Source organism: Schistocerca piceifrons, chromosome 8 (genome assembly GCF_021461385.2).
Source record: "Schistocerca piceifrons isolate TAMUIC-IGC-003096 chromosome 8, iqSchPice1.1, whole genome shotgun sequence".
In the NCBI taxonomy this organism is placed as follows: domain Eukaryota; kingdom Metazoa; phylum Arthropoda; class Insecta; order Orthoptera; family Acrididae; genus Schistocerca; species Schistocerca piceifrons.
The window spans coordinates 59,927,437-59,940,975 of NC_060145.1; the positions used below are offsets into that span (position 1 = coordinate 59,927,437).

General features: G+C 40.0%; 1 protein-coding gene across 3 annotated transcripts in view; it reads right to left on the reverse strand.

Annotated features, from left to right (window-relative positions):
• The window catches only part of LOC124711180 (merlin), a 167,854-nt gene that overhangs the window by 134,137 nt on the left and 20,178 nt on the right, over window positions 1-13,539 (reverse strand). For 2 of the 3 annotated variants that reach the window (XM_047241107.1, XM_047241106.1), the window contains exons 2-3: window positions 7,132-7,261; window positions 2,106-2,311 (exon numbers count right to left, since the gene is read on the reverse strand). In XM_047241107.1, the coding sequence (XP_047097063.1) occupies window positions 2,106-2,311; window positions 7,132-7,261 (336 nt within the window). Of the gene's footprint in view, window positions 1-2,105; window positions 2,312-7,131; window positions 7,262-13,539 lie in introns of those variants that run through there. The other variant, XM_047241108.1, reaches the window with a different exon arrangement.

Below are 13,539 nucleotides of genomic sequence, written 5' to 3' on the forward strand. Positions count from 1 at the left end.
AAAAAGCTTTACGTTAGGAAATAGTTTTATACTTCATTCATATGCTCCAGTTTCTCAAGCATGAGATCGAAAAGTAGTAGTGCAAAATTTTTATAGAAATTTGGAATCGTCGTATTCTTCCATAACTTGTGTGATGTCCCCGCTTCTCCTCCTTCCTCGTTCTAACAAACAATGTTGTCATCACTAATTCTGTATCTATTCCTGCCAATGTCAAAGCTTATTCGCCGGTTAACTTCACTAACTCTGCCAGAATCACCAGTTCAGTTATCCCACAATTATTCTCCGGTTAGGCATTGTTACGTGTTCGTACAACGCGTTTTCCGCGCTACTTCCAGAATAGACCTTAAAGTGGCTGCTAGCCGGAGACTGTACAACTGGCCCTTGCTAGTACAGCGATCTGGCCAAAAACTTTCTGTGAAAATTTCATTTTCTTGAATACACCGGGAAGATAATACATAATCTTTCTTATCTGTTATTCCTGTTAGTGGTTTATTTGCACTCTGGTAGTCTGAATCTATGGATTTTGCTGGTGATCGTAACAACGCTCATCATTCGCAAACCCTATCAACCACATATCAGACAGTGGTTGGCTTTCTTTCGATCAGCTATACTCTGCTCAGCTCGTATAGCCTCTTTTGCCTGCAGAAAGTTTATTTCTAGATGTGACGAGGATTCCACTGACAGAGACATCACGTACACTATGCACGCATTCACAAATCAACTTATGATTCATTCAGAAATCAACTTATAATGTGTTCAACAATGTTAAAAAACTGACAGGGACACGTTTCAAAGTCATACGAATAATCGATAGACCAACGTACGCTAGATGCTAGGTGCTTTGGAAAACAAGTTTTATATCAATTTTGTTCCCCCCTCCCCTCGCACTCATAGATCCAGGGCTGGTGCGCAATCTTTTATTTTTACTGCGACTGCTTACATAGCCAACAGCCACATTTCTGTAGCCAGAAGCAGAAGAAGACACTACTCAACTGCGCATGCGCATGATCCCACTCGTAACTGCTGAAACAAATCTACTGTTAACAGTTGTGACGTCATGCTCATAGGAAGCAATTTGTTGTTACGAAGCATTGCATGGTCTTCCTAAAGCCTTTGACACATTTTGCTGTTGGTAGACGCTTGTATGAGCACTGTATTCTGTTGCTGTAAATTGTGGATTTCCTTTGCAATTTAAGTTTTTTCTCTTGTTCATGTTTTATGGCTGCAGTATTATTCTGCAGTAATAGGATACAGTAATATCCTTTGTTAGAGTACTGGTTCTTATGAGTCAAAATTACAAAAATTTAACTGAGAACAAAAACAATGAAAAATTCCCGGAATTCAAAAAAATTCCCGGGTTTTTCCCGGTTTTCTCCCAGATGAAAAAATTCCCGGGTTTTTCCCAGATCTCCCGGTTGTCCCGGGTCGTAGACACCCTGTATCAGCAACTCAATGCCTCTCCTATGTGGTGGGTAGCAATCTGTCTTAATTAGTTTTGTAATTCCATTTTGGATTTTCCACTGTTTGAAAGATTTTCTACAAATATTTAAGATTCAGTCATACAAAGAAATTTGACCAGTGATGTTTGCAGTTCTAACTCTGTAATAAAGATATCATCAAATAGATTCTTGCCAGTCCTATAGCTCCACGGTCAGAATGTACTTCACCCACCATTCCTTTATTGATTTTATCAATACAGAATGAAGAAAAATATGACATATAATAATTTTATAACATTGATATTGGTGCCTTTGGCTTAACAGTGGTTGAGAATTATTTCTTACTTACCAGTATTTCAGGTGTAAGAAAGTATTCACTGATTTCTGTAGAAACAGAGGACCTTCTTACAATTCATTTACCACTAGGGTCAGAGGGGAGCAGGAGGAGGAGGGGGGGGGGGGGGAGGGAGAGGGGGGGGGGGCCAACATTCAGCAGTATATTTTAACATGCAAACTCTGCAGACTTGGCATTCTTTCTTCTAAGTTAATGTTTTGGATTTCAGATATGGATCCCTCTGGCACATCTGGGGATGGTAAATTACTGAGTACTGTCACTTTAGTATACTTTTCCTGATGAAAATTAGTAGTATACTGCTATGAGCTCACCTTAGCTTGCACAGCATACGATGCAAGCAAAACAGATGCCTCTGGAGGGCAGTAGATGTCCATTGATAGGATTGCTTGTTTAACTTGCAGAAAGAACAGATGCTGAGTAACCTCCTGCACCAATTCTTCTGCCACATCTTCAGGATAGAACTTCCCCAAAAACATGAATGCTGTTTGAGGCTGTTGTGGGATGCCTTGGTCCTGCACTGAAACCATTTTAAGGGTGAAGGTTTCTCTCTATTTTTATTCCTTCTCTCTCTCTCTCTCTCTCTCTCTCTCTCTCTCTCTCTGTGTGTGTGTGTGTGTGTGTGTGTGTGTGTGTGTGTGTGTGTGTGTGAGAGAGAGAGAGAGAGAGAGAGAGAGAGAGAGAGAGAGAGAGAGAGATGCGTGGGTATGTTTATACACACAAACAATTGTGTTTCAGACAGTAGAAATGAAATTAACAACAATCATCAAAATGAGGGCACACATACTACATTTGGAATTGTTTTATAGTTTGTTTGAACACTTTGTGGTCTTTGTCTTGCATGCACATGGAGACATGTTGAGACCTGCCATGTTGTGTACAACACACTATGTCTATAAGGGACAGTAAAATGAAAATGAGAAACTATATAATGAACATGGTGTGGACACTGGTAACACATGTAGATGTGTGTATTGAAGTGTCTCACCCAGGAATCAGTAAGGAATAGTAAGATGTTCGCCACTGTGCCATTGTCTTTAAGACATGCTTTATGTGAGGTCAACAAGTTGTATGTGCATTTGACTTCATTATGGAGACCAGGAAAGAGGAACAGTGAGGTGTAGTGCAGTTTTTGACTGCGGATGGGATGTCAGGAAGTGACATTAATGATTAAATGCCTGCTTTGTATGGTGAACACACGCACACATGTTTGCATGGAATAAATGACTTCAAGAATGTCGGATGTCATTGAAAGACAGCAGTCGGCCAGGAGAGGGTCATCACGTAACTAGCCCTTTTGCCATTGCTGTAGTGGATGCTCAGAGATGACCAACATATGGTTACATGGTGGAAGACATTTGGTTCATGTTCGGCATCAGTCATGGTTCCACTCCCACCATCATGTCAGAGCATCTGAAGTTTCAGAAAATCTGTGCACAGTGGGTTCCCAGAGCCTTACAGAGGAGCAGGAATTGAACAGAATTTTGACATCACTGCAGTATCTGGAATAGTATCACAATGAATAATATCATTTCCTGTCACATACTGTCATGGGAGGTGAATCATTATGTCATCATTTTGAGCCCGAGCACAAGTGTCAGAGCCAATAATAGTAAAAACACGGATTCAGGCTAATGAAAAAATCCAAATCCATGCACATCAGCTCTAGGAAAGTCTTTGACTGCAAGGGTCTCGCTGCTTACTGACTTTCCGGAACATGGTATCACAATTAATACATACACGGATACTTCGCAAAAACTGAAGTGCGTCATCAAGTCCAAACATCCCGGAATATCAACAGATGGCAATATTTTTACATGAAGACATAGCAGCCCAAGAACTTTAACATCCAGGCACATGGATTGAGATATACGACAGCATTTAGGATCGGAAAAAATTCTCCTGGGGATCCTTGAAGTAAAACAATTACAGCTTAGAGCCATATGGAAAGACAAGCTCCTCTTAGAAGTTCTTGAGTATACTTCGATCAAAATGTTTCTGATAAGAGACCAAGAGGGAGAATTTGTTATGGCTGAAGAAACAGATTTTTAATGACCCCAAAGCCAGATATGCCACCTGATAAAAAATATACAAACAGGCACAACACTATGAAGGAGGCTTACACAGAATTGCAACTGACTTGTCAATGTGGAGCAATAACACTGATGACAGTTTGTCTAGAGTTAACAGAAGAAATTAAGTGTAACACTCCACGACCACGTAAACTTGACACAATCTAAAGAATTTTGCCACTAGTTCTACAATTCAATGCTATTTCTCTTTGTCAAACACAAAATATTAACATAAAAATTGCAAATTTGATTTTTTCCTTCTTATGATGTAGCTACTACAATAAATGAAATTCCAAGGAGGAATCAATAAACAGAAATAAGGGAAATCAACTGCTCACCTGTTCCTCAGTGACATTTGCATACAGATGATGTGTAACAGTACATAGATGTAACTAACCAGTGAGCTGCAATTATTTTCCAGTCTAAGACTCTCTCTCTCTCTCTCTCTCTCTCTCTCTCTCTCTCTCTCTCTCTCTCTCTCACACACACACACACACACACAAAGGCAAACTCCCAAATGCTTCTATCTGTGGCCATGGTGACACTGTCTTTGATGAGTGTTTGCTTAAGCTGACAGAAGTAGGGACAGAGAAAAAGTGTGAGGCAACTGGAAAGGTGTAAGATGTTATTCAATCTGTGCATTCAGCAAGATGTGAAAGAAATGAAGGAGAAGTTTGAAATGGAAATTAAAGTTCAGGGAAAAGAAATAAAAACTTAGAGGTTTGCCAACAGCTTGGTGATTCCGTCAGCAATGGCAAATGACTTGAAGGAGCAGTTGAATGGAATGGATAGTATCTTGAAAAAAAAAAAAGCTTATTATACAATGCACATTGACAAAAGTAAAACAAGACTACTGGAATGTAGTCAAATGAAATCAGGTGATGCTAAAGAAATTAAATTAGGGCACGTTATTTGGGCAGCAAAATAAGTTATGATGCGCCAAGTACGAAGGATACAAAATGAGGACAGGCAATAGCAGAAAAAGCGTTTCTGAATAACAGGAATTTGTTAACATCTAATATAAATTTAAGTGGCAGGAAATCTTTTATTAATCTTTTATTTGTCTGGAATATGGCCTTGTATGGAAGTGAAATGTGGATGACTAGCAAGAATAGAATAGTGCTACAGAACAATGCTGAATATTAGATGTATATATAGAATAACAAATGAGGAGGTAATGAGTCAAACTGGGGAATAAAGAAGTTTTTAAGGCGCAACCTGACTAAAAGAAGGGATCTGTTGATAGGACACAGCCTGAGGCATCCAGGAATAGTCAATTTGGTGATGGCAGGAAATATGGGGGTAAAAATTGTACAAGCTTGAATACAGTAAGCAGGTTCAAATGGATGTAGGTTTGAGTAGTTATGCAGAGATGAAAAGGCTTGCACAGGATAGACTACAACAAACCCGTCTTTGAACTCCTACAAAACTGATCTACATTTGCATGTGTGTGTTCAATGGAGCTCCTTGAAAATGTGAATGGACTATGCATTTTTCCACCCCTTGGAATATTTCACTCCTCCAGCAATCTACAGTAAACTGCTGCTAGAAGAGGAGCAAGTTCTTTAGCGTAGTCTAGGTGGATCGTTTGGGCAGATCACTCTGTCCTGTCACTTTTCCTTTGCTGAGTGATTTTTAGCTAATGTTGTGTCCCATAGACAGTTATTTAGTTATTTGTCATTTAGATGTTTAAGCAATGGTTGAAAGGAGGAATTTGCATGATCTTCCTCGGTGAAATAATTTTGGGAAAAAAATTTAGTGTATCGGCATTCTCTCTATTATCCTCAACTTTGATGCCATTATTGTAACCAAATGTCTCAATCAAATGGGTAGATAGAATTTTACTTTAAATACAACAAATGCTTCAGACATATCAATCATATAACACTAATTTTGGCTTCTTTCAGTATTTGTTCATGTATGAGATTTTGGTTACATTTAAACCTGTGTTCAAGTGCTCTTTGTTATTGAAGCAACTTTATAACTTCAGCAAAGGTTTCTGAATATAGCCTATAATATTTATTTTAAGCTTGTGCAAAGCCACCCCCACTATCATAATAAATTAAATTCTCCTCTGCCAGTAGTTGCTACAATGAACCACTTTTTAAATCCTGTTTTTATAACTGCTTCTTCATTTTCAGTTCTCCTTTTACCACAGTTTGCCTCCTACCATCAAACCATTAGCCCTTGCTGTTTTTATCTCTATCAGTGAAGAACACTTGTTTTTGTCCTAGTTAGAATTCAATCTCATATATTCTTTCTGAAAACCTATCTGATACCTAATGACCCTCCCAAAGGACTTACCATCAAAATCAGAAGATTAGAATACATAAGTAAGTAACAAGTCACCAGCAATAGTTAGCATTTTTCATTATATTCTTCGAAAATGGTATGAAAAACAATGTACATAATGATAGTTCTTTCACTTCTTGTTATTTTATTATTTAGTTCTTTTTCACAATTTGGTTCCATCAACAAATTTTCATATATGTAAAAATGTCTTAATCATGTAAAAAGGGTATTGGAAATTACTATTTATAGCGTTTTCTTAAGCATGACCCTCACACATGCATCAAGAGATTTGGTAAAACAACATGGGAGCTGAGTCAAAATGGCCAGTTCAGTGAGTAAACATATATATTCAATTTTCACTTTTTTCTATGCCCCACAAGCTTAGTATTTATCAGTTTTTGAAGCTCATCTTTGGAACATTATAAAGCTGAAACTTCCTGGCAGATTACAACTGTGTGCCGGACCGAGACTCGAACTTGGTACCTTTGCCTTTCGCAGGCAAGTGCTCTACCATCTGAGCTGCCCAAGAACAGCTCACGCCCCGTCCTCACAGCTTTAGTTCTGCCAGTACCTTGTCTCCAACCTTTCTTCCAGGAGTGCTAGTTCTGCAAGGTTCAAAGGGAGCTTCTGTGAAGTTTGGAAGGTAGGGGACGAGGTACTGGCAGAACTAAAGCTGTGAGGATGGGGCGTGAGACGTGCTTGGGTAGTTAGAGTCTTGGTCCGGCACACAGTTTTAATCTGCCAGGAAGTTTCATATCAGTGCACACTCCACTGCAGAGTGAATATCTCATTCTGGAATCATTATAAAGTTAATAATTAACTGTCAAAACTTCAAGTAATAAACCTGGCAGCAATCTGCAACAATAACTGATTGGCGGAAACTACAAGAAATACACCTGAGTTTTTATCACTGTACGAATGCTGTATCGCAGAATACTGTTCCCACACTATGGTGCTTCAGTAAATCAGAAATTACCTTTCTTGTCCAGTTTCAACCATGATATAAAGCCTTTTGAATCTTCATATTGAAGTCCAAAATACCATGTTTCTCTTAGTCCAATAGTCCGGCACACCAAATCGAACAGATCTCTTCCAGTAGCACGCCACTGAAATTAATATGAAGGCCCAATAAAAATAAAGCGCAAAAAAAATTACATTACACATGATTAAAATTTATGTTTATAATATTTTATTTCTAGAAAAAGGCCACTATCATTCAAATATTATGCATGAATAAACATATCTGAGTGTGAATATGATATTTCTAATGTCAACCAATTTTATTGGTTGCAATTGCAATTTTGACTACCTACTATTATCTAGCAAACTTAATGGGTACTATAGTATATGTTGATAAAGCTGTGTTATCTATATGAGTTGGATCCTAATGAAAACTTGAATGACATAATGACAGCACACAAACTAAATTTCCCCACTCGTATACCTCCCAGCCAGTCAGATTAAAATGACAAGTGAATCCCTAGTCGTAATGGACATCACTGTACCATTTCACATGTACAGAGCCCTGCTACCCGTGAAATTCTGCCGCAGCAATCAGTAGTGGATTACTGCTGTTGTTGTGGTCTTCAGTCCAAAGACTGGTTTGATGCAGCTCTCCATTCTACTCTATCTTAAACAAGCCTCTTCATCTCCGAAATAACTAGTGCAACCTACATCTTTCTGAATCTGCTTAGTGTATTAATCTCTTGGTCTCCCTCTATGATTTTTACCACCCACACTTCCCTCCAATACTAAACTGGTGATCCCTAGATGTCTCAGAATGTTTCCTATCAACCAATCCCTTCTTTCGGTCAAGTTTTGCCACTAATTCATTGTCTACCCAATTGTATTCAGTACCTCCTCGTTAGTCACATGGTCAACCCATCTAATCTTTAGCATTCTCCTGTAGCACCACATTTCGAAAGCTTGTATTCTCTTTTCATCTAAACTGTTTATCGTCCATGCTTCACTTCCATGCATGGCTACACTCCAGACAAGTACATCCAGAAAAGACTTCCTAACACATAAATTTATATTCAGTGTTAACAAATTTCTGTTCTTCATAAATGCTTTTCTTGTCACTGCCTGTCTACATTTTATATCCTCTTTAACTTCGGTCATCACCAGTTATTTTGCTGCCCAAATAGCAAAACTCATCATCTACTTAAAGTGACTTGTTTCGTAACCTAATTCCCTTAACATCACCTGATCTAATTTAACAACATTCCATTATCCTTGTTATGCTTATGTTGATGTTTGTCTTATATAATCCTTTCAAGAGACTGTCCAGTGCAATCAACTGCTCTTCCAAGTCCTTTGTATCTCTGACAGAATTACAATCTCATCAGAAAACCGCAAAGTTTTTTTTCTTCCTTCCCATTCCAAATTTTTCTTTGGTTTCCTATACCGCTTCTTCAATGTACACACTGAGTAACACCAGCGATAGGCTACAACCATGTCTCAATCCCTTCTCAACAATTGCTTCAATTTAATGCCCCTACAAGTTGTAAATAGTGTTTTGCTCCCTGTATTTTATCCCCGCTACCTTCAGAATTCCAAAGAGAGTATTCCAGTCAACATTGTCAAAATCTTTATCTAAATCCACAAATGCCATAAATGTAGGTTTGCTTTTCTTCTCTTTACGGGGGGATTGTGACCAAAGTTACTCAGGTGGATGGAGGGGAGGACATAAAAACACGCATGGGGCATAGTTGAATGTTTACAGGACAGAGTCAGTTTTCCAATCAGACTGTAATGAGTGCCAGATGCATAGCAGTATGTTCATGCTCCAGCAGTCACCAGCAGATGTCTAATGTGAGCAATGATGCAGTCCAAAATTACGTTGAAAGTATAAGTTATCTGCTGCAAATTGTAAGTCAAAGAACACTGTACAATGATCCAAATGAGGCAGTGTAATTGTAAAAACAAACAAACAAACACACACACACACACACACACACAGAGAGAGAGAGAGAGATCTCACATTCAGGAAGATAAAATTTGCTCTGTCTGGCTATCATGATTTAGGTTTCTCATGTTTTCTTAAATAATTTCAAGCAAATATTGGGATGGTTCCTTCATCAAGGCCATGGCTGACCACTTGTCCTATCTTCACATAAATATTATTACATATTTGGTGTATACGTATAATTTAAGCTATCTATTTTCATTGTTATAATGAAGAGAAATCTTATATTATTGTGAGATATCTGGGCGAATAAATGAATCAAATGAAATACTTTCAGAGGACCTTACAGTACAATGACACACAATATTCCTCAGCCTAAGAGTGAAGGAATGCGTTACTTTAGAAAACAGTGAATTTATTTTTGATAATTCTCTTTAGATCAATTCGTGTTGTTCAATGTTTCCCTACAGAGTAATTCTAACCCTGAAGCACAATTATGTAAAGTACACAAATTATTTATGTACAGCTGTCCTACGTCCTTCAGTGGATGCAAAACATTTTGCAGCCACTAATGTCTTTAGCCGTGAGAATTGGTGGAAGTTAAGGAGTGTGACATGAGGTGAACAGTCCAGATGTACAAACAAATTACACTTCAAAATTTGGTTTTCTCACTTACAAAGAACTTTTGTGGGCAAGTGCACAGTCAAATAAAAGATGATTTTTTTTCTTTGGTCTGTTTGGCCCTCAAATTAGTTATGCCTAAATAAGTAAATAAATAAAAATGGATGTTAAAGAGTGTAAGGTGATAGAATGCAGGGGAATGGCGCATTGAAATAACTGGGGATCACGACATGCTGCCTTGGCTGCTATATGTGTCCTTTCATTCCCCATAATAACCACATGCCCTGGCACCCAGCACGAAGACACCTCCTTCCCCAGCTGTTGTAGTTGGAGGAGAATGTCCTGAATATTACGGACTATTTTATTTGACGGGTACAAGTATTGTAGAAAGAGAGTAGGGCACTCAGAGAATCGCACAGACGTGTAATTTAGCACCTGAAGTCTCGAGGCATTTGGACCTTGAGGACAGGATCAGGGAAAACGACAGAGCAACTAACCGAGTCACCCTGTTTTGACCCGTGGATACCAAATGGCATCGTTGTTCGTGGGTGACTAGAGAAAAGGCATTCCAGAGGTGGACAAGCAACATAATGGTATGTGAGGAACTTAATGCCTGATGCACCATGAGCAGTTGTCACCCGAAGGTGAGCGGAGGTTCCTCAGCCTCAGCAGAGAGACTAGATACGGGGCTGGTCTTGTAAGCATCTGTGGCCAGTCTAATCCCCTCATGGTGGATAGTGTCAATAACCTGCAGGTAAGAAGGCCTCACTGACCCATACACTGTGCACCATAGTCTAGCCACAAATTCACTAAAGGCCTATAAAACTGGAGCAGACATGCCCTGTCTGCTCTGCAAGATCTGTGGCTAAGGCACTTTATGGTACTGAATTCCTTCTGGGTTCTAACTTTCGGGTCTCTCAGGTGTGGTAACTATGGTAGTTTGGGGGCAAAAATGAGGCCCAGAAACCTCAACAAGTCTTTAAAATGTGGAAGGTGTCCCTCATATGCAAGTCAGTTAAAATAAAAATACAATGAGTATGATCAAAATTAAGGCACACACACTTATCTGCAGAAAATCGGAACCCATTTGCTCAGCTTACCCCTCTAACCCCTGCACAGTAAGCTGCAACTGACGTGCAACACTGGAGGAGGAACAGAAAATACCAAAATTGTCCACATACAAGGAGAACTGTACAGGGCTCCTTTCTGTAGACGTGATACTGTTCATGGCTATAGCAAAGAGAGTAATGCTCTAAGGAACACCAGCCTGCCACTCAAAACCATGCAACAGTACACCACCAATCTGAGACCTAAAATGCGATTATAAAGGAAGAAATGTATGAAAGTGGGGAGATGCCTATGAAAGCCCCATTGATGGAGTTGCTCGAGAATATTGTGTCTCCAAGTCTTGTCGTACACCTTACTGATATTGAAGAATATGCCAAGACAGTGATGTGTACATAGGAAAGACTGCTGAATAGCCGCCTCTAGCAGGGTCAGGGCATCAACAATGGATCCAAATCTCCGGAATCTACATTGAGAATGGCTAAGGAGTTGCCTGGTCTTTAACAACCAGACCAGGTGACAGATAACCATTCGCTCTAGGGTCTTTCCTACACAGCTCTTTAAGGCAATGCTCTGGTAACTACTGGGATGTGTGTGGTACTTCTCTTGAGCTGGGTAAGTTGCCTTTCTGCCATATAAAATTAAAACTTTCAAGGAGGATTTACTTTGACACTGCTGGCAAATGCCAACGCATGCAGTACTGGTTCTGGATGTGACCGTGTGCAGTATCATGCGTCTCAGACAGTGCCAATTCCAGCTCCCAAACAGAGAAAGGGCACTTGTAAGACTAAGAATTGTGAGATCTGAATTCCGACATTCCCCTCTCTACATTCACAAGGTAATGGGAAAATGTTGGATCATGGCTAGCATTGGCTGTAGCCACTGCAAAATGCCCTGCAATTGTCTGAGCAATGCCTCCATGTGTTATTTGGAGACATCCGTTTCAGCACTGCTGCTATTAGGAAATGACTGTTTACTGGAAATCCTCCAATGGGTTCCCATACTTTTGTAGAAGTGGAACAGCTGATAGAGTCAAGGAATACTTGCCATACCATTTTCTACCTAGTGTGGTGTGTATTGCTGCCTAAAAGCCGCATCCAGGCTGGCCATTACACTGACCTAAGTCTATCAGCTTACATTTTCCTACATTTAGAGCAAGTTGCCATTCATCACATCAGACAGAAATTTTGTCCTCAGTCACTGTGTCCCCTAGAGTCACTAAACGACTACGCTTGCACATATACTACAGTCTCATCAGCAAAGAGCTCTTCTGTGTTTCACCATATGTTCCTCTCTATTCTTGCCAAAATTTTTGGTTCAGAAGTTGTGTATATTGATGTTTCTAAGGTTGACAATTAAGTAAATCTTGCCTTCATGCTTTCCTGGGGTCCCACACAATACTTACATTGTAGCCCTCAGGGGCTTAGCATTAAATTGCTGTGTACGGGCTTGGCAACCCTGGAGTTTCTGAGCTGGGGACTGTTAAATGCCACAGTTCCTTGTTTTTGTAAGCTATGGGTGTGCTTGAACGACCACCGTGTGGCAAGGCAGTGGAACATTGCGTGTCACAGGGAACAAGAACATTTATTTAATTGCCCAGATAGCAGAGATGGTAAAAATCTCTATAAAAAAAAAACTAAACCTCAACTTCAAGGTCTGCTGCGCACTGACAAGATGCATGGCTGTTGATATGGAACAGACATTAGCGGGCAACCTCTGGGAAACCTGCTGCACCTCAGTTGTGTAAGGTTTACCTATCATGCGGGGGCTCTGTTAAGGTGGACTTTTTCCTTAGCTGCTTGTGGGACCAAGATGGATTTTTCGAAATTTTCACTTCCTCCTCCCAGCAGAAAGTGTAGGCCAGTGGAAGGTACCAAACCCAATCTAATGGGAGGGCTCATGTAGCCAGTTCTCTCACTTCAGAATCAGTTAAAAGGAAAGAGACAAGCTCTGAAAAAGTCTCACTGTCTTTGATTCAAAAGAGGTTAGAAGGGATTGCAGATAAGTTAAAATCTGTTAAGTGGCTGCGAAATGGGAGACTGTTGGTGGAAACCTGAAGTTCCCAGCAAGTGACAAGCCTGCAGAAGGTCAAAAACCTCGGGGAATATGCCACTGAGACAGAGCTCCACACCACATTAAATTACAGTAAAGGTGTTTTGATATGCAAGGACCTCCTGGACATACCCAAAGAAGACCTGAAAGTTGAATGGGCCCAAGAAAGCCTTGTACAGAATATTAAGAGAAGGATGGAAGGCAATCCAATGAAATCCAACTCATTTATCTTCACTTTTAATAGCTTAAAACTCCCAGAACATATTAAGACAGGTTTTCTTTGCTAACCATGCAGCTGTATGTCCCAAACCCAATGCTATCTTTTAAATGCCAGCACTTTGGGCACACCACTCTTGGAGGTTAGGGAGAAGTCACTTGGGGCAAATGTGATAAGGCTGGCCACAAGGCAGTCGGATGTTCATCTCCTCCAAAGTGTGTGAAATGCTCTGGGGCTCAACCTGTCTGGAGGAGGGACTGCTGTGTCTTCCTTGAAGAATGGAAGACACACGAGACAAAACTACAGAATGGATCCCCTATGGTGAGGCCAAAAAGATTTATAAGGCCATGCAGCCCCCCTACCCCATGCTCGCTACTTCTTTGCTTCATATGTTAAACTGTCAGTCCAGAAAACTGATGCTGCTACACAAATAGAGGTTGCTAGTGTCAGAACTGGTACCTGTGTTTGTCAATGTACTTTTGTGTTGTTACAGTTACTTCAAAGCCTACACTTCCTCCCAG